Source organism: Herpailurus yagouaroundi, unplaced genomic scaffold (genome assembly GCF_014898765.1).
Source record: "Herpailurus yagouaroundi ecotype Mexico unplaced genomic scaffold, PumYag 184, whole genome shotgun sequence".
NCBI classification, from domain to species: Eukaryota; Metazoa; Chordata; class Mammalia; order Carnivora; family Felidae; genus Herpailurus; species Herpailurus yagouaroundi.
In genome coordinates, this window is record NW_024412415.1 from 30,674,098 (window position 1) to 30,696,005 (window position 21,908).

The 21,908-nt window shown below is 37.6% G+C and overlaps 1 protein-coding gene across 6 annotated transcripts in view; it reads right to left on the reverse strand.

Moving 5' to 3' along the window:
- Positions 1-21,908, reverse strand: part of DENND4A (DENN domain containing 4A) — a 133,200-nt gene that overhangs the window by 4,693 nt on the left and 106,599 nt on the right. For 3 of the 6 annotated variants that reach the window (XM_040493009.1, XM_040493008.1, XM_040493012.1), the window contains 10 exons: positions 18,653-18,842; positions 14,090-14,184; positions 11,992-12,167; positions 11,751-11,897; positions 9,193-9,391; positions 8,693-8,947; positions 7,637-7,754; positions 7,493-7,519; positions 6,867-7,029; positions 6,640-6,704 (listed from right to left, as the gene is read on the reverse strand). In XM_040493009.1, coding sequence (XP_040348943.1) covers positions 6,640-6,704; positions 6,867-7,029; positions 7,493-7,519; positions 7,637-7,754; positions 8,693-8,947; positions 9,193-9,391; positions 11,751-11,897; positions 11,992-12,167; positions 14,090-14,184; positions 18,653-18,842 — 1,435 coding nt within the window. The remainder of the gene's footprint in view (positions 1-6,639; positions 6,705-6,866; positions 7,030-7,492; positions 7,520-7,636; positions 7,755-8,692; positions 8,948-9,192; positions 9,392-11,750; positions 11,898-11,991; positions 12,168-14,089; positions 14,185-18,652; positions 18,843-21,908) is intronic. The other 3 variants (XM_040493011.1, XM_040493010.1, XM_040493013.1) reach the window with 1 other exon arrangement.

Here is a 21,908-nt window from a genome sequence, read left to right on the forward strand (position 1 = left end):
CACACATACCACATCTTCTTTATCCATTCATCCATTGATGGACATTTGGGCTCTTTCCATACTTTGGCTATTGTTGATAGTGCTGCTATAAACATGGGGGTGCATGTGTCCCTTCAAAACAGCACACCTGTATCCCGTGTATAAATGCCTAGTAGTGCAATTGCTGGGTTGTAGGGTAGTTCTATTTTTATTTTTTTGAGGAACTTCCATACTGTTTTCCAGAGTGGCTGTACCAGCTTGCATTCCCTTTGAGTTAATTTGTTTTACAAGGGGTTCCAACTTCATTCTTTTGCATATGGATATCCAGTTTTGCCAGCATCATTTGTCGAAATGACTGTCCTTTCCCCAATGGTGTTCTTGGCCCCATTGTCAAAAATCATTTGACCATATATATGAGGGCTTATTTCTGGGCTCTCTATTCAATTCCATTGGTCTACATGTCTGTCTTTATGCCAGTACCACACCGTTTAGATTACAGTAGCTTTGTAGTAAGTTTTGAAATCAATAAGTGTGAGTCATCCAGGTCTATTCTAAGATTTTGGTTACTTGAGGTCCCTCTGAGATTCCATATAAATTCGAGGATATGTTTTTCTATTTTTGCAAAAAAAAAAAATCATTACGATTTTGATAGGGATTGCACGTTAATCTATAGGTTGCTCTGGATAGTACTAATATCTTAAAAATTTTAGTCTTCTAAGTATATGAAAATGGGATGTATTTTCATTTATTTATGTCTAATTTCTTTCAACAACGTTTTGCAGTTTTCATTGTACAAGTCTTTCACCTCCTTGTTTGAACAAATTCCTAATTATTTTATTCTTTTTGATGCTACTGTACATGGAATTGCTCTCAATATTTGGATTATGCATTGCTAGTTACAGAAATATGACTGAGTTTTGTATCTTTTATCTTTTATCCTGCAACCGTGCTGAGAGCATTTATTAACTCAAACAATCTAGGTGGTTTTGTTTTGTTTTGCTTTTGGTGTGGAATATCTAGGATTTTCTATATATATGATCATGTCATCTATGAATAGAGATAGCTTAACTTCTTCCTTTCCAATTTGGATGCCTTTTACTTCTTTTTCTTTCCTGGCTGCTTTGGCTAGAACTTCTAATACAATGTTGTCTTGTTCCTGATCTTAAGGGAAAATCTTTCCGTTTTTCACCATCGAGTATGGTGTTAATTTGGGGTTTTTCATAAATGCCCTTTATCAAGTTGAGGACATTCCCTTCTATTCCTAGTTTGCTGATTTTTCCAAATGCTTTTTCTGCATCTACTGAGACATGTGTCTTTTTTTTTTTTTTAATAATTTTATTTATCTCTATAACCAACATGGGGCTTGAACTCACAACCCCCAAATCAAGAGCTGCACGGTCTACCAACTGAACCAGCCAAGTGCCCCAGAGAATTTGTGTCTTTTATTCCAATAATATGGTATATCACATTGATTGAGTTTTGTGTATTGAACCAACATTGCATTCCTGGGATAAATCCCAGTTGGTCATGGAACAAAATCCTTTCTAAATGTTGCTGGATTTCATTTGCCAGTATTTTGTTGAGGATTTTTGCACCTATATTAATAAGGGATATTGCTCTGTAGTTTTCTTTTCTTGTGATGTCTTTGTCTTATAATATTAGCTTCACAGAATGAGTTAGGAAGTGCTCCTTTTTCTTCTACTTTTGTAAGAGTATGTGAAGGATTAATGTCTTAGTTCAGGCTGCTATAACAGGATACCATAGGCTGGGTGGCTTAAATGATGAACATTTATTTCTCACAGTTCTGGAGGCTGGGAAGTCTAAGATCAAGGCAACAGCAGATCTGGCGTCTGGTTAGAGCGCTCTTCCTGGTTTGCGAACAGCTGTCTTCTCCCTGTATCCTTACATGACTGAGAGGGATAGCTCTCTTCTTAAGGATATTACCCCATTGTGGGGGCTCCAACTGGATGATGTTATTACTTCCCTAGGGCCCTACTTCCAAATACCATCACGTTAAGGCTTTAACATAGGAGTAGGGGCAGGGCACCAATATGCAGTCCATCACAATTGGTGTTAATCCTTCTTTAAACATTTGATAGAATTCACCATCTGGTCCTGGGTTTTTCTTTCTGGGAAGCTTTTTGATTATTAACTCAATCTATTTACTTATTACAGCTCTAGTAAGGGTTTCTATTCTAGAGTCAGTTTTGTAGTTTACATCTTTGTAGGAATTTGCCTATCTGGGTTACTGAATTTGTAGGCATATAGTTATTAATTGTACTTCCTTATCATTCTTTTTATTTCTGGAAGGGTGGTAGGAATATCTCCCCTTTCATTCCTCATTTCATTAATTTGAGTCCTCTCTTTTTCTCTTAGTCTAACCAAAGATTAATTTTATTGCTCTTTTCAAAGAACCAACTTTGATTTTGATGAGTTTCTCTATTTTAAAAATTGTTTTCCCCTATATTTTCTATTTTTTCTCTATTTTATTGATTTCTGCTGTAGTATTTATTATTTCCTTTCTTCTGCTTGCTTTGGGTTTAATTTGCTCTTCTTTTTCTAGTTCTTAAAAAAATTTTTGTTTAAAGTTTTATTTATTTTGAGACAGAGAGAGACAGAGCATGAGCAGGGGAGGGGCAGAGAGAGACGGAGCCACAGTCCGAAGCAGTCTCCAGGCTCTGAGCTGTCAGCACAGAGCCTGACGCAGGGCTTGAACTCACAAACCGCGAGATCATGACCTGAGCCGAAGTCAGAGGTTTAACCGACTGAGCCACCCAGGCACCCCAAAGGAAACGGTTTTTTCTTTTTTTAAAATTTTTTAATGTTTACTCATTTTTCAAGAGACAGAGAGAGACAGAGCATGAGCATGGAAGGGGCAGAGAGAGAGGTAGACACAGAATCCGAAGGAGGATCCAGGCTCTGAGCTGTCAGCACAGAGCCCAACGCGGAACTTGAACCCACAAACTATGAGATCATGACCTGAGCCGAAGTTGGACGCTTAATCAACTGAGCCACCCAGACGCCCCTTTCTATTTCTTAAGGTAGAAGGTTATGTAGGTATTTACATAGAAGTTCCTACCTTATTAAATTTCCAGTTGAGCATCAGAATCACTTGTCAAATTTCTTATTTTTAATGATTTCCAATGTTTCACAACCATCATAGTTAAAAAGCAAATATTCACAACATTCTGCTCAAAACTCCCTAGATGCAATTTGAATCCATTCATTCTTTTCCTCTTTCTAATGGAAAGTGCAGCTCAACACATTCATACATTTGTTTACAAACAAAATTACAGGTTAAATACAGTTGTACTTCTGTTAGTCTTTTCCACCAAATAGTCCTTACTTCTAAGTTTTACTATTATTATTAGAACTTGTCCAAAATTTTCCATCTTTCTTTCAACTAGGAAAATCAATGACTTAATGTGACTTTCGAGTACAACGTTCCCTGGTTATATTTCTTTGCATCATACTTTTTTTTTCCCAAGCAAAGATACCAAACACTGATCTCTACTGGGCTCAGATTTATAGCTAAACATTTTTTTTTTTAATAGCTAAATTTTTTGTTGTTGTTATACAGCTAAAATTTTTAAAAGCCATTTTAGTGTAAGGCCAATTTTCCAATTCCTAGCTTTTAAATCTTTCTTTCTTTTTTAGATTTATTTTCTTTCTAATCAAACCAGTCTCTCTGTATTTTTTAAAGGTTTATTTATTATTTTTTAGCAGTCTCTACACCCAATGTGGGGGCTTGAACTCATGACCCCCAAGATCAGCCAGGTGCCCCTCTTTGTCCTTTAAACATTGGTTTTGTTTAAAATAACACACTTGTGTAAATTTCACTTGTACTATTGCATTAGCTTCTTAATTGCCCCTTTCACTATCTACTGGGTCCCCACACAATTTGTTCTCCACAGACTACAGATCCTGGTAAAACATATATTTGATTATGTCTCTCTCCTGCTTAAAAATCCCCCAGATGTTTCCCACTGCCCTTAGAATTCAGTCCAAGATAGTTGGGAGACCCTACAGACACCGCACAATCTAGTTCCTGCCTGCTTTTCCAAACTCATTTCACCCCACACTCTACCCTTTCTCTGTGATCCCTGTCTTCCCTGGCCTTTCCATTACTCAAAAATGCCAGCCCTTTCACCTCAGGGTCTTCCTACAAACTTTAAAGTTTGTTTGTTTTCTCCCCCATTGATATTCTGGCTACATTGTCAACTAGTGTCATTTCCTCAGAAGCCTTCCTTATTTTCAAACTTGTCATTCTCCACACTCCTTCCTGGTCACAATGCACTTTTGGTACCTTCTCCCCATAGTCCAATCTACATCTCTGCAGAAGCCTCCAATAAATTAATTCTTCAACATCCAGATTCTCCATCCATCAGTCCATCCTAATACCAATTACTTATTCATTTATGTTTGTTTCACACTTGCTTTTCTTTCCCATTATTGCTCTAGTCTCCAATCCTTCCCCTTGGGTTCTAAAATTGCCTTGGGCATCAACTCTGGTCTACACAGAAAGTGATAGTTTTTTGAGGGACACCCAACATATATAGACAGTGAAGAGCTTTGCCCCCAGTGAGGGCATAAAAGAGAGGCCATAGAACCCAGATGCTTCCAGAAACCTTCAAACAACTGGCAAAGGAAGCTGATATCAGGTCTGTAATCCTACAGACAGTCAGAGGAAAAGAGCTCTTGAATTCATGAAATAGTAAATTCCTTTAAGGTACCAGTAAACCTATATAATAATCTCCAAGCAGATCTAGAGGAGGATTCAAATTGTCTATTTTCAAATTTCGCTCTGGTTGGGGGAGGGGTGCTGGTAATATACAAAGATAAGGAACTTGAACACCATCACTGCAGGGGTCAGGCAATGCTGGTCTTAGCTAGAACAAAGTAAACGACGGATTGCCGAGATAAAGAAAAGCCTTTTACACTTTCCCTCTCTCAGCATTATTTTAGGGGGTCAGGAAATTGACTTTAAACTTTAAATAAATTTGGCTTTTCAGGAGAATGTGCTAAATAAAGGTTAATACTTTTAGATAATGAGTACAAAAAAAAATTTTTTTAACCCCAACATATAATTCCATTCTGTAAGATGCTCACCATCTCACCCATACACATCATGGCTTCTGGATTCAACAACTTCTCTCCTGGCATCAAAGCAGACAATTCCCAATGATATGAGTCACCTTTGGTGAGATGGCACGTGATAACCTCTTGAGCGACCCAGTTAGGGATGGCTGCTCTAAGCCCTCTACTTCACTCACTAATTCCTGCTCTTTCCCATCCTTTAGTGAACTTGTTGGGAAGCCAGCACCACAGGGAGTACTCTTGTTCTCTATTCATGTTCCCTAAGGTCTGGCTGAGTAGCCTGTAATAGGGCCTAACCTTACTATACATATGATATACATATGTATGATACATGTATGAATGATATATGTATGTATATGACTCTGATGAGACTAATAAATATCTGTGGCAAACGTCATGGGCACTCTAAAAGTCAACTGAAGTGTTGACTAGCACTAAATAACTAGATATATTTTGTTAAGATAGTATACAATCACCTAAAAGGTATGGCCTGTTGCATACTCTCTCATTAACCGGGAGTGGGTTTAATTAAGTAGGGCACCCAAGTTAGATACCACTTAAGTCAGGTGAATTATATGTATCATTATCATTTTCATCAACTTATTCACATTAGAATTTCCCAGACAAAACGCCAAAACTCTCTTGAGTCTCTCGATGCCTGACAGCTACCTCTTTCTTCTTTTTGTCTGTCGGGGGCTATTTCTGCCCTTTCCTGAGACTTAGAAACCAAAAGGAAGTCAAGCACAGTAACTGGGAGAAGGAGATGATCAGTTAAAAAAGTTTAGGACCTCCTGACATATATATTTAGCTACCTTATATCCCTTCTGAAACAAGCTTAATGTTATTTGTGATATGACCCAACTGTTAAAAGCATGGCTGGGCATTTAGAACTGCTTGATTCAAGGGCTGCCTGGGTGGCTCAGTTGGTTAAGCGTCTGAATTCGGCTCAGGTCATGATCTCGCATTTTGTTAGTTCTAGTCCCAAATCGGGATGTGTGCTAACAGCTCAGAGCCTGGAGCCTGCTTCAGATTCTGTGTCTTCCTCTCTCTTTCTCTGTCCCTCCCCCACTTGCACTCTGTCTCTCTCTCAAAAATAAGTAAACATTAAAAAAAAAAAAAGAATTTTATAAAACTGCTTGGTTCAAATAGGGCTCTGTTATTTATTGTGAAACCCAAGTTCAAGTTACTTAACCTCTTGGATCCTCAGATGCCTCACTAATAACACAGAAACGGTAACAGTACCTATCTCATATGGCTTTGGGGAGAATTATCAGGATAATACATGGGAAGTACTTCCTACAGTGTAAGGCACAGAATAAGCCTTCAAAAAATGTTAGCTTTTATCATTTAACATTACTATCACTAACGTGACCAAAGTATCAAAGTATCTATTTATTACATTAAAATTTAAAAAATCAAAGAAAGAATTCTTCTAATATTAATATATATTATATAATATTAGTATAATTTAATATAAAAATAATAAAGACTATCAATATAAAAATAATTTGAAAACAGTATCATGATCTATAAATATTACATGTTAGATATCATGCTGATTACCTATATCAATGTTTTCTCTTCCCAGTGCCACAAGCGAGAGAAATAGTATTTCTCTATATAAACTCCTAGGGGGGGAAAAGGAGTGGAGAAGATAATATTACTCATTGGTCTCTATATTCTGTACAAAATATTTATGCTAATTTAAGCGTGAAATAATCAAACAAATTACTAAGCCAGTAACAGGAATCTGCTTGGAGGAACAATACATTCATTTAAGACAGACTTACCTCTGTCTTTTAAAATGAGGGCATTTATTCAGGGTCTCTAAAATCTGACTCATTGGTCCATAGACATCATTCATTTTAATGCTTTTTACCATATTTTTCAATAGTTCCTGGTTAAATGAATTATCACCTTTTTGCAATAAATGGACCATTGGATACTTTTGGGCTACAAAAGAACAAAAGAGCAAATGAAGGAAAATGTGTATAAAGGACAACATAATTAAGCAGCAACTGACAGTTATGAAAGAAGTTACAAAGCCCCCAAAACAAATTAAGGGCAATAGATAAAGGAACAGAAATCTAAGAATGAAGAAAGAAAAGAAAAGGGAAAAAAAATAAGACATATAATGATAAAAATAGGCCTAAAGCTTTCTGTGGCCTCAGACAAAAACTAAAAGTGCTGTTTTCCTTAATACAGCCCCTGGAGGAAATTGTAAATCAGCAGCTTGGGATGGAAACAAATGTGTAAAAAGAAGCAGCTGGGACAAGCAATGTGCTAAAAGCAAACTCCACAAAACATAACCCCTTCAGCACATACAAAGCACCACTCAAGAAACAAAACCAAAAAAACAAAAAAACCCTTGACCTCCACGGAAGATAGCACTAAAAACATCAAACTTAACACTCACTCTCAAATAAAAGAGTACGATTTTGACCTGTAAGACAAAAAGTAGTATAGTAAAATAAATGTTATTATACATTAGTTTAGGCTTGTAAAACAAGTAGAGATCACTCTCATATGAACAAATTCAGCATTCTGTGACAGTACTTACTGTGGGCATTCCAGAGGATGTACAAGGGCTGTCCCGGATCCTGATGTAATTTCATATTGTCCCATAACATCTGTATTAAAACATATTTACTATCTTCAGACATACAGTGGCGAGGAATCTGTGTTGAAGAACCAACAGATATTCATTAATGATCCTTACAAATACTTTTTAGGACAAATGTGTGCAAGAGAGAAAAGAGAACAGAAAATGATTGGTTTGTATGCATTTTGTCTCTACTGAAGGAAGATCAGCCAAGAAGCTAATGATCTCTAAAGTAACAGATTTAACTAAGGACTGAGATCAGTAAGAAAGGGTGCCATGAAGGTCTAATCCTGACCAGCTTATGATTGAGGGGTCCACAGAAAAAGGAATCCAGGAGCCTCATGATACATCAGTCCAAGACCCTACCCTAGATAACTCACTGAGATAACCTCTTGGTCATTCCTTCATCATGTACTGAAAATCCAGAGCACATGCACCATCACAGACATGAATACAAGTAGGCAGAAAAAGTTCCTGAATGTAGAAACTTGGCGATTTAGTGGTGGTGATACATATGAAGAAGTAAAACACTTTTATAGGACAATATATCAAAAATACAAGTAAACATATAACAACCTATCTAAATGTTAAGCAAAAACTCAGACTAAAGGACTGAAAAGAATGGTAGCACATGGCTGAAAAAGGAATTATAGACATCCTCCTAAAAACGTGTAAGGCTCGTTTTTGAAGGAGGTAGGAGACATGAGTGGGGCCAACTCACAGACTCTTCTCATAAAAGCCATTTACAGTTTCTTCTTGAGGCTATGATGAAAACACAGCCCATTCTGTGTAAATTTTACAAGGAGTCTAAAAACATGATCTTGTCTTACTGCTAGCTAGGCTGTGAGAAGAAAAATTATCTGTAAATATGACTAAGACATTTTATTGATCTAATGATTCCGATAATTATTTAAAATATTTAGCATAAAAATACTTTTTTGGTCATTAGGAATATGCAAATATTCCAATGGTGATGATAGCATTGCCTTTTAGATTGAATTTTCATTTTCATACCTTTGAATACTTGTTACAGTGCTCAGAAGAAAGAATCAATCCAGGTAAATTACTGGGTAAGTCAAGACGTCTAAAATACCACACCAGGTTCCAAAACACAATTGGATGATGGTCCACAAAGTCTGCCACTGTTATGGCATGATCACCTTCATTTTCCAATAAGCTTTCGAGTTCCTTCCATACCACTAAAGGACTAAGATAGGGAACAGTGATAGGATCTGGACTTGGGAGATGCCACTCTAATCCTAAAGAATCCTGTTGAATAAATAAAAAACATAAATAGAAAATACAAGATTGGTGACACTAAATCAATTAAAAAACAAAACAATTCCTGTCAATAATTTCCATATAAATGGAAATATACTATAATTGTATCATGAGACTAGAAACTCTTCTTGAGAATTACAAAATTGAAGCCTGTAAGGCTATTTAGGACAAAGGGAACAAAATCATATGTAAATCATCAATGTCCAAATTTAAAAAGACACCAAAATACATACTGTAGCTCCTTGTAAAGTAGTTGGCAGGCTGCCTGTAGAAATGAGTTTCTGCCCTCCAGGGTCTTCCTTATCCAAGGGGCCATAAGTACTAACACTCCTGGCCATTGGAAATAGTGGACATTTTGACACAGCTGTTTTTGATCTATCAGCAGGGATCTGAATACTTCGGGCACATGTATTTTCCAGCAGTTTAGATTTGCTTCGGCATTGACAAAAGAAAAAAAGCACATCATTCTTTAGATTTACTTTTATTCAGAAAGACCAGCTCTTTAGTATCAGAACTGGATATGCAGCAAAGTTATCAAAGGAAAGATGTTACTTCAGCTGCATCTGGTAAACAGGATATGGATATATATATATACATATATATATATATACACACACATATATATGTATATATATATATACATACACACACATATTTTATATATATATAAAACAGAAATATATATAATATGATATAATATATATCATATATATATCACAGGGTCAAACCCACGAACTGGGAGATCAAGACCTGAGCTGAAGTCAGATCTTAACCACCGGAGCCGCCCAGGTGCCCCTTTTAAGTAGTCTGATCATGTTAAGTTTCCAGAGAACTTTAAATACTCAAAAGTTATTCACTTATTAAAAACATTTAGTGGACAGCTTTTAAAAAAATATTTATTTATTTATTTACTTATTTTGAGAGAGAGAGAGAGCATGAGAAGGGGAGGGGCAGAGGGAGTGGGAAAGAGATAAAGAATCCCAAGCAGGCTCTGCGCTAAACCTGATGTGGGGCTCAAACTCACAAACCCTGAGATCCTGACCTGAACTGAACTGAAGAGTCAGATGCTTAACTAACTAAGCCACCCAGGCGCCCCTAGTGGACAATTCTAATCACAGCAGGAGCCACAGCAGGCCCAGAGGATACAAAGCAGAGAAAATAGGCACCTCTTACTTCAGGAGTCACAAGCTAGTTACAAGTTAGTCTCAGTCAGAGAAAGGGCTGTACTTAACGTATCATGAGAGAAGATGCGCACACAGATTTGTGAGTTTGCTGCCTAAGCACTCAGGATCAAACAGGTCATGCCAGCCTACCAGTACTCTGCAGGCACTTTCTCTTGCACATGCAGTTACCTATATGACTCAACCTGCCCAGCTATATAGATTGGGTATCTGGCACGCCTCCAAAATGGAGTCGATTTCTGCATTTGTTTTCAGTGTAAATTGACTTATATTAGGCTTACTGTATAAGTGTTAGTTTGATTTTACAGTTCCTCTAGCAGCTCCAAATGTTTTCTCAGATTATTAAATATTCCAAAGTAGAAGTAAGTTAGTACTCATTTAATTCCTGAAGAGACAAGGGATAAGAGAAAGATGTTCACTGTAAACTTCAAGTGTTCTACAGAATTTTTACTTTTTTTTAAGAAGGTGCTATGCCCAACATGGGGTGGCTTGAACTCACCACCCTGAGATCAAGAGTCACTTGTTCTACTGACTGAGCCAGTCAGGTGCCCCTAGAATTTTTACTTTCATTTTTGTAATTTTTAAAATTGTCTAAACAATTTTATGTAATTTCTACACCCAATAATGGGGCTCAAACACACAACCCCAAGATCAAGAGTCATAGGCTCCACTGACTGAGCCAGCTGGGTACCCCTAGAATTTTTACTTTTAAAACACTAGTAAACATTATCATAGAAGAATTATACAGCTTAGGGGCACCTGGGTGGCTCAGTCAGTTGAGCATTTGGCTCTTGATTTTGGCTCAGGTCATGATCTCAGGGTTGGGGTATCAAGACCCATGTTGGGCTCTGTACTTTTCCTCTCTTTCTCTCTCTCTCTGTCCCCTCTCCTCCACTCGCACTCTGTCTAAAAAAATAATAAAAAGAATTACACAGCTTAAACTCTGGGGATTCATAAAGCATAAACCATAACTATTTAAACATTTAGGTTTTCTTTTTTAAATGTTTATTTTTTTGTTCCCAACTGTGTTGATGGTTGTATAACTCTGTGAATAATATACTAAAAACCTTTGGTTTATATAAATGGGAGAATGTTAAGTGGGGGAACTTTAATGTGTGCATTATGTATCAAGAAAGCTCTTACCACCCCCTACTCATCCCCGCCCCCAAAAAAGGAGTTGCTCTCTTTCCTCTGATGTTAAACTGGTAGAATAAAAAGTTGAAATTGCTAGTGACCAAATAAATAAATAAATAAATGTTTATTTTATTTTTGAGAGAGAGCGAGGGCAGGCAGAGAGAGAGGGACAGAGGATCTGAAGCAGACTCCTCACTGACAGCAGAGAGCCTAACTCAGGGCTTGAACCTACAAACCTTGAGATCATGATCCAAGCTGAAACCCAGAGTCAGACACTCAACCAAATGAGTCACCCAGGCACCCCAAACATTTAGGTTTTTAGAGAGTTTAATAATCTTTTAACGAGGTATAAAAATTTAAGATTGATTACGAATCTATTATACACAGAAATTTTACATGTTCAGCTGATTTTTCTGTCGTTTTCAGAAACGTGTAATATAGGTTGTTAAAATATAGTTCCCCATAATCATAGTTACCTATTGAGATCAAAATTCCCTTGAACAGAGATAACAGATGTGTCAAGACCAGTGGCTGATGTTGAGATACAAGACTGCCTTGTCTGACTTGAAAAGGAGGATGGAAAATGCATATTTTCTGTAGATGGGCTTGACTTCAGGAAGTACCTGCAATGTGAATCAAAGGAACTTCTTGAGAAAAGAAATATTCTGGGCAATATGATCCTTAAACATGAAGGAAAGAGAAAGCATAAATCATTACCTTCCAGGTCGTCTTAAATCTCTTATTTCAATATTCAGAAAAGGCAAGAAAAGATTGCCACAAAACGGGCATGTAGTATTGAGATTTGAATCATCTGCTGTCCAGCCAGCCATGATTTCCTCATCATGGACAAGACAATCGCAAGTTCTACACCGAGAGCAACTTGAGATAAGGACCTATGGGAGAAAACAGCATTATAAAGTGAGCCTGTGGGAGATATTATGAATTAAAAATTATTTCAATCCATAAATCTACTGGAAAACTAAAACTCAGAAGGATTCAGAAGTTACAAACAAAAGAAAAAATAGATTACATTCAGTGTATTATATAATATACTCATCTTTCACTATTTCAGCTAAATCTATTTCAAAATTTTTACCTCAAGGGAACCTTGCACTTAAGTAAGCATTTTTACCATTATAATTAATGTTAAGCCTGCCGTGGCTTTATTAATGAAAAAGTGAACCCAAACACTAATTTGCTAATACTCCAAATCAGTACATGTACTTACACATTATGAATCTGTGTGCTACTCACAGTGTGGTCACCAGACAAGTGTGGGTCCACAAACTCTTAGTGGTTAGGGGTAAGTAAAGAAACTAAGAAGAGGACTTAGAAACTTTCAAAGAACTGGTCATTGCTTCAATATTTAAGTTTGTGATCAACATACCATATTTTATAAGACTATTAGCCATGATAGACTGGAAATTAAAAACGGCAACAAGGGGCACCTGGGTGGCTCAGTTAAGTGTCTGACACTTGATTTTGGCTCAGGTTCATGAGATAGAGCCCGCACTGAGCATGGGGTCTGCTTATTCTCTCTCTCTCTCTCTCTCTCTCTCTCTCTTCCCCCCTGCCCCTCCCCACTGGCTTGCGCAAGCATGTGCACTCTCTCAAAAAAAAAAAAAAAAAGTGTTGCTATAGATAAATGTAAATGCTGTGATTACAATATGGAAATTCCTGAAGCCATCAGAAACTTTGCCAATTGTAATACCAGTGCTCATCATTTATTTTCCAGCCACATGCGAATCTATTTTCCAAATTTATGCCAATTGGCTTAGAAAAGCAACAACACTCACAAATGTATTTGGAAGTAACTTTTACACAAAAATTAGGGACAGGGCACCTGGGTGGCTCAGTCGGTTAAGCGTCCAACTTCTGCTCCTGATCTCATGGTTCATGGGTTCAGGCCCCGTGCTGGCCTCTGTGCTGACAGTTCGGAGCCTGGAGCCTGCTTCGGATTCTGTGTCACCCTCTCTCTCTGCCCCTCCCCCGTTCTCTCTCTCTCTCTCTCTCTCTCTCTCTCTCTCTCAAAATAAACACTAAAAACATTTTTAAAACTTAAGGACAATTTTTAAAGTGTAAAAGTGTAACTTTTTCCTTCTGAGCAAATAGGACATACAAGAAGCATATTGAACAGTTATTCACGTCAAACCGACACAAAGAATGAAAAACATGATGGAAAAATGCACACAAATGCTAAACTGCTCCATGCCCCTCTTCAACACTGCTATGCCACGTGCTTGCACAGCAAAGCTGGTTTGTAAGGGATTCAGATGTAAAATAAAAATTTAAAGGGAACAGGGGAGCTTGGGTGGCTCAGTTGGTTGAGTGTCCGACTTTGGCTCAGGTCATGATCTCGTGGTTTGTGGGTTCGAGCCCCTCATCCAGCTGTGTGCTGACAGTCAGAGCCTGGAGCCTGCTTTGGATTCTTTGTCTCCCTCTCTCTCTGCCCCTCCTGTCCTCGCATGCTCTCTCTCTCAAAAATAAATCAACATTAAAACAATTTTTTTTTAATTCAAAGGGAACATACATATAACAAGGGATAACTAGAAATACTGAAAATGAAAATGCTTTTATATGTTAATAAATGCAAAGGAAGCATGGGACTTTTCTAAAAAGGTAAAGCAGTAGGACTTCAGTGTTCTGAAGAACTGGATACTTTCAGTTTATTCAGGTGCCATATACGTTCTGAAATTTTCAGATGCTCTGTTTAACTTTTCAGTTACTCTACCCCAAGCCACGAATACTTAAGAAACAGAAGTTTTCTAAGTAGTATAAGTAGTACAGGAAGATGCTCTTTTGATTCAAATCATACCTCCATTGCATAGTTCTGGAAGATATTTGTATTACTTGTGTTGCAGGAAGATGCCACTTCTGACTTCCCAGGTAGGGCAAACTTCGACAGGGATCCTGCTCATGATTAAAAAACAAAAAGCAAAACCATTACAATTAATGACAAAGGCTATGAAAATCTTTCACTTTCATAAATCCTCTGATAAAATGTCAAACTGTTCTGTTTAAAATAGTAATTTAAGAAATAAACCAAATAAATAGTGAAAAGATGCTTTTAGGTTTGTTTTGAGTACAAACCTAAGGACATGTGCTCTAATCCTACAGATCCCCACATGCTAGGGGTGTTCACTCACTACTCACTGAGGAAGCGCTTTGTGCATACAGGCATTCCAATTATTTGTCATTACCATTTCGCTGTTTCTATTTTTCCATGTTTAAAATCCAAGATTGTGGGGGCGCCTGGGTGGCTCAGTAGGTTAAGTGCCGACTTCGACTCAGGTCATGATCTTGCGGTTTGTGAGTTCGAGCCCCGTGTCAGGCTCTGTGTGGACAGCTCAGAGCCAGGAGCCTGCTTCGGATTCTGTGTCTCCCTCTCTCTCTGTCCCTCCCCAGCTTGTGCTGTCTTTCTCTCTCTCTCAAAAATAATAAACATTAAAAAAATACAAGAATGTGTTCAGTTTTAAGGTCTAAAACATGTAAAATAGCTAATTTTATTTCCCATCATAAAAAGATTTACTAGCAATTCTCTGTCTTGAAAGGATCTTTTAAGATCTGGTGCAGTAATATTGTTCTTAAACATGAGGGAAGAATTTCCAAATGTATTCTTCAGAGTAATGGATATTAGTAGGTATTAAAACAACAACAACAAAAAGAACAACAAGGGGAGTTCTGTGGCCAAATCACTTGTTGACAGTGGCTATTATATCTTGATAGTAAAACTGGAGGTAAGCCATACCATTTCTTTTCTTTTTTTCTCAATAGTTACAAAATGTTATAAACACTTACATTTTTATAAAGTAAAGGTAAAAATAAGTCATGGGATAAACTACCAGTTCACAAGAAATAAAGAAGGGAAAACGTGTTAAACACCAGTCATGGGGATGCAATCGGCATAATCCAGACGAATGACCTGATTGCTTCCGTAAATAAATGACGATGAAAAAAAACTGTTCTAGGTCTGCCACCACTGGTCCTAGGTTGTGCCTCACATGTGCGTGGAGAGGGACAGAGAGCTGAAGCCTCACATCAACCTTTAAGCTACTGAGAGCTGGTGGTATTGCAGTCCTTTCCTGCATGGTTTCCCATAACCCTCTGTAATTCCTCTCTGCTAAAGCTAGTTGAAAACTCCCTTCTCATACCTTCTATTAGGCTTGAGTAATGTAATTATTTCTGTGGGCAGCCTACCTTTTGTATCTAATTAATCTAGAGCACAGAATAAATATTCATTGTGATAAATATGAATCAGGCTATAAGGTAACTTTTATTTCTTAGTATAATAAATTGTTCTTGTCTATTCAAAAGAGGTGGGGGGAGCCGATTTCTTCACGAATGGATGACAAGATGGAAAAAAAGAGAGGTAACAAAGATAAAACATATCTTAGGAAAACATATGTTAACAGACATATTAACCAGATGCGACAAGTGGACCTTGTCTGGATCCCAATTTGAACAAACCACCTATAAAAAGAGCTTTATGAGATAAATATGAAAATTTAAACTAAGTGAATATTTGATATAAAATGTTATATATTATCACATTAAAAATATAACATTATAATTATGTTTACAAACAGCAAATGCTTCACAAAAGACACATGCTATAAGAGTTCCTAACTGGCCATGCTAACATACAGTGTTAGAAGACAACGTTCATCTGTGAAGGGAGCAGTGACTAGATGTGGGCAGGACAGGAGGGTCTGGATGTTGTTAATGTTCTGTTTCTTGATCTGAGTGCTGGTTACTTAGGGGTAACCTGAATACTGATAATTGAGTAACCTGAAATGTATTTACATACATAAAAGTATATGCATTACATGCATATTAATACAATTAAAAATAAGTTTATGAAATACATGATTTTACTAAAATGTTAAAAAATTTTTTTTAAAAAGAAAACCCCTGGCCCCAAAACGCATCACTAAGGCCGAATTCCCAAAAGGGCTTTATATCTAATCTAATTGCAGTTTCAACCTCCCTTAGAGTATAGTTTTAACCAGTCAGTCAGGAATTTTCCAACCAGTGCCAAGGAGTCTGCCACATGGGCCCCTCCATCTCACAAAGGAAGATGAAGTCATCTGCATGGTAAGACTGCTTCTCCCAAGGGAAAGTGACTTTGCCTGGAAAATTCTTTTTCTTTTGCTAATAACTTTCTTGCCCCACCCTTCTATAAAAACCTTCTGTTTTGTATAATTTGGAGCTCCCTTCTACTTGCTAGATGGCATGCTGCCCAATTCATGAATCGTTTAAGAAAGCCAGTTAGATCTTCAAATTTACTTGGTTGAATTCCGTTTTTTTAACAATATAAAACATTAAAGTCCTTATATTTTAGAGCTACATATTGAAGTACTGATGAATAAAATTATATGCTGTTTGGGATTTACTTAAAAACATTTTTTTTAATGTTTATTTACTTTTGAGACAGAGAGACAGAGTGCAAGCGAGAGAGGGACAGAGAGAGAGGGAGACACAGAATCTGAAACAGGCTCCAGGCTCTGAACTGTCAGCACAGAACCCAATGTGGGGCTTGAACCCATGAACCATGAGATCATGACCTGAATCGAAGTCGGACACTCAACCGACTGAGCCAAGCCGGCGCCCCTGGGATTTATTTTAAGATAATCCAGTGGGGAAGGAAAAAATGTTGGGACTATAGGAGGGGGAAAGACAAAAAACAAGACTGGTCATTTGTTGACAATTGTTGCAACTGGGTGAAGGGTAATGGGGATTCATTGTGCTATTCTTTCTACTTCTGTGTACATTTGAAAATCCCCACAACAAAAACTTTTTAAAATAGCAAAGGTGCAAATGAAAAAAATACTATAGTGCGTCCATTCCTCACATCATACATTAGGACAAATTTCAAATGTATTAAATATCTAAATCGGGTGTCAAATCTACTTGTGTATGGCCAAGGGCTAAGAATGGTTTTTAGACTGTTGTGATAAAAAGAAAACGATGGGGGCACCTGGGTGGCTCAGTTGGTTAAGTGTCCGACTTCGGCGCAGCTCATGATCTCACAGTTCGTGGGTTCGGGCTCTGTGTCGGGCTCTGTGCTGACAGTTCAGAGACAGGAGCCTGCTTCAGATTCTGTGTCTCCCTGTCGCTCTGCCTCCCCTCCCACCCCCCCCCCCCCCACGCTCATGCTCTGTCTGTCTCTCTCTCAAAAATAAACATTAAAAAAAAATTTTTTTTTAAAGAAAATGAGAAAAAGGAATATGTGACAGATGTATGTGGCCCACAAAACCTAAACTATTTAAAGCAGGCCCTTTACAGAGAAAGTCTGCTGAACTCAGAAAATGTTAGAAAGAAAACTAAACAAGTGTCAGAAGAAAACATTGGCGAACTCTGGAAGGGGAAATCTTTCCTAATACCTCAAAATCCAGAAGTAGTCAGGGAAATGCTGAGAAATTTGATGACATAAAATTAAAAACTTCTGTGTGGCAAAAATACCCACAGAAATTTAACACACTTGGAAGGAAATATCTGACAATTATATGACACAAAGGATTCCCTAATATAAAAAAAGAACTATCAAAACTTAAAAAAAAAAAAAGGGCCAACAAGTGAAACGCCGGCAAAAGATAGTCCATAGAAAAAGAAATACAAATAGTCCTTGAACACATAAAAAGTTACTCGACTTACAAGAGTAATATAAATGAAACCAAACTGGAATACAGTCCTCACCTATCAGATGGCAAAAAATCCAAAAGTGTGCCAACATATTTTGTTGACAAGGCTGTGGGGAAATAGGTATTCTTATATACTGCCAGTGGGAGTGCAAAACAGCATACCCCCGAGGAAGGCAACTTGGCAATACCACTTCAAGGGAGAATTTTTGAGTATCTTCCAAAGATACCCTGTCAAAAATATAAGATGACATACATGCATCATAGCATCACTGATAATAGTCAAAGGCTGGACACCTAATGTCCGTCAACAGGGAAGTGATTAAAATGAACTATGACATATCCACAGATGATTGACTATGCAACTGTAAAAATGAATAGGGGACAATGCTATGTGATGTGATTTAAGATACATTGTTAAGTGAAAAAAACAAGGAGTGGGAAAGTAGGTTACTTTTCAGTAAGAAGCCAAGGAGGCAGTAAGAACACACACATCCCTATATTTTTAAAGCAGCAGCAATGAAGGATAAACCAAAATGAATAAAAATGGTTACTTCTAGGCACAGGGAGAAAACCAGATGAAGGGGTGGGGCTGGAAGGCACACCTCTCTGAAAGTGCCTGGGTTTCTTACTGTTTTGGAGATCTGGAGCTACGCAAATCTTTTACAAAATTAAAACAAAGGAAAAAAAGTAAAGGCACCACATATAAAATGCAGTATGACCAAGCTGTGTGGACACACCTTCTAAGGAGGCAGAACTTTCCAGGCTTGTTCTGCTGAAATCAATTCCCTTAGTCCCTGAAGTGGCACTGCTCTCTTGGGAGGAAGTGGCTCCTTCCAACTCCTGGCAAACATCTTCATCTGTTAAAGAGGTAGATTCAGAATCCTGGGCTCCCACTGAAGAAAGACTGGTACGATCAGAACTTTGATCCTGAGGACATAATTATAAGCTTAATTTCCTTCATATTTAAAGTTAATTATTTAAAATGTCACTCCTAAGGCAGAGGAAATGCCTAATTACTCAGATGATCGATTAATCAACATTACAATGTCTACAGAAAGAAAACAACCGATTTCACAAGGGCTACTAATTTGGACAAACAGCGGGCTGGAAATCATTTAGATAACATTTGGAGTTAGATCAAAGCGATACCTGCTAGTAAGATACCCTTGGCTGACTTTGAATCTCTTCATTTATTGTTCCTTTTCCTCCCTGCAAATCCCAGCCCAGGATGATACCATTAGAATTGCATTCTATTAAAATTTATGTTTACATTTTATTGTTTTCCATAATAACCTAGGTTTCAAAGACATGTATTTCCAGTTTTCATTTTTGAGAACACCAAAATGTTAAGTTAAATATTTTGCTGGTTACATCAACAATACATATGAACATCTGATAGGTATGAATTTTTGTATAAAGAAAAATATTGGAGCGGGGGTGCCTGGGTGGCTCAGTCAGTTAGCGTCTAACTCTTGATATCAGCTCTGGTCATGATCTTGAGGTTCACAGAATCAAGCCCCACGTTGGGCTGGGCTCTGCACTGGCAGCACAGAGCTTCCTTGGGAATCTCTCTCTTCCCTTCTCTCTCTGCCCTTCCACAGCTTGCTCTTGCTCTCAAAATAAGTAAATAAACTTAAAAGAAATTTAAATATCTATAATTCTACTGCCCAGATAATACAATTTACATTTTTTTAGTCATGGTGTGTGTGTGTGTGTATGTGTTGAGTTGTTCTTTCTTAGGATTATTTGAATATTTTTATTGGCTTTTTTTGGCTACATCGCATTGTGTTTTTAAAGTGGGTGCTCTAGGAATTAGAATATACACACCTAATCACTTACAGCCTACTTCAAGTTCATATTATACCACTTCATGTATAATAATATAACTAATGAATGTCAGCGCAGTGAATCCCTTTACCACTGTAAAACATGTACCTATGTTGCATATTCCGTAACATGTCATAAGTTTTAGGTTGGAGAATTATAAGCATTTTAAGGAATTTAAGAGAGAAAAAAGTACATTTTTTTATATCATACGACTATTTACCATGTATTTTGTTCTTCCTTCATTCCTGCAGATACAGTTTTGCTTGTGGTATCATTGTCTTCAGCCTGAAGAACTTCCTTTAGCATGTTTTATACAGCAGGACTGCTAGCCATGAATTCTTTTCCTTTATCTGAAAATGTGTTTATTTCGCCTTTACCCCTGAAGAGTATTTTCACTGGATAAAGAATTCTGGTTGACAGGTCTTTTGGCACATTCATGGTGTGGTTCCAGTGTGTTCTTTCCTCCACGGATTGTGATAAAAAATATATGGTCATTCAAATCCTCATTCCTCTGTAGGTAATGTGTCATTTGTCTTTAACAGTTTTCAGGATATTTTCTATTAATTCCCCCCACCCCCAGCAGTCATTTTATTAGTAGATGGATATCTTTGCTTTTTAGCAGTTTTGCTTATGTGTGTATAGATGTGGTTTCGAGTTTATCCTATCTAATAGTTTACTGAGCCTCTTACACCTGTAAATCTAAATCTTTTACCAAGTTTGGGAAGTTTGAGCCATTATTTATTTCTTCAGATATCTTTTCTACCACAATCCTTTTCTCTAATATTTCTGGAACTCCAATTATATGTTATATCTTTTGATATTGTCCCACAAGTCTCTGAGGCTCTTTCCTCTACCCTCTCCATTCTGCTGAGCCCATCCAATGAGTTTATTTCAGGCTTTTTTTTTTTTTAGTTATACATTGTGTTTTTCAAAAATAGTTTCTATTTCTTGCTGAGAATTCCTTTTCATTTATCCAAATGTGTTTTTCTTTAACCTCAGGAAACCTGGTTGTAATACCTACTTTAGAGTTTCAGTTGGATAATTTCAACATCTGGGTCATCTCAGGGTTGTCTTTCCGTTGAGAACTGGGTCACATTTTCCTGGTTCTTTACCTATCAAGCAATTGTGGATTTTATTTTGGATACCATGAACGTTATATTTTGGAGTCTGGGTACTGTTATAATCTCTTGGAGAACACATGCTTTTGCTACAGCAGGCTGGCAATAAAGTTATGTTCTGATTATAATTTGTGTTTCAATTTTTATAGGCAGTGACTTAATTCTTAGTTTAGTCCTCTAAGCTTCGTCTCTGCTGGTTTGCATTTATCCCATGCACGTGTCGCTCAAGGGACTCTTGTTTGGGGCATTCACGGAATCTGGGAATTCCCTTCTCTCAGATTCCCCTCAAACTCTCCAGCTCACAGTTGCCCCCCTTCTCTGGTTCCTCTGCCCAGGAACTGTGGGGTTTCTCTTGAAGTCTCAGCTGCCAGGGCTGTCATGCCACACCGTGACTGGACCTGCTCTTGGGGTGAAGATGCAGGAGAAAAGAAAATGGGGAATCCACCTCTGTCTGGGTCCCTCCCCACAACCTGCCTGCTTTTTCAGAATTCTTAGTTGTTTTTTGTGTTTTGTCTGGAGATTTTAGTTATATTCAGGGGGAGGGATGGGCTTTGGTGGCCTTAAATTACCACAGTGGAACTGGGACTCTCACCCTAATTTTTAGAGATGATATTTGCTGGGTGTAGGAAAACAGGGTGACGGTTTTCTCTCAGCGCTCTAAAGGGGTCTTTCCAGGATCTCCGGACATCAAAGTTTCTGTTCAGAAGACAAGTGTCGGTTTCTTACTGTTGTTCCATTTGAAGGTAAGACAGCTCTTGTCCCTGGGTCCTTCTATGATTTCCTCTTTGTATTCCATTCCCATCTATTTTAACAGGAGATGCCTAAGTATGGTTTTCTTTGCATTTATTCTGCTTGACATTTGTAGATCTTCTAAATATGTGAGTTGCCATCTTTAGTCACTTCGGGAAAATCTTTGGCAATTCGCTTTTTAAATGTTCCTTCCATCTCATTCTTTCTTCTTTTGGAACTCAGTTACATCAGTGTTAGGCATTGTCACTAAATCCCACCTCTGCTTTTGTATTTTCCATTTGTTTTCCCGTCTGTGCTT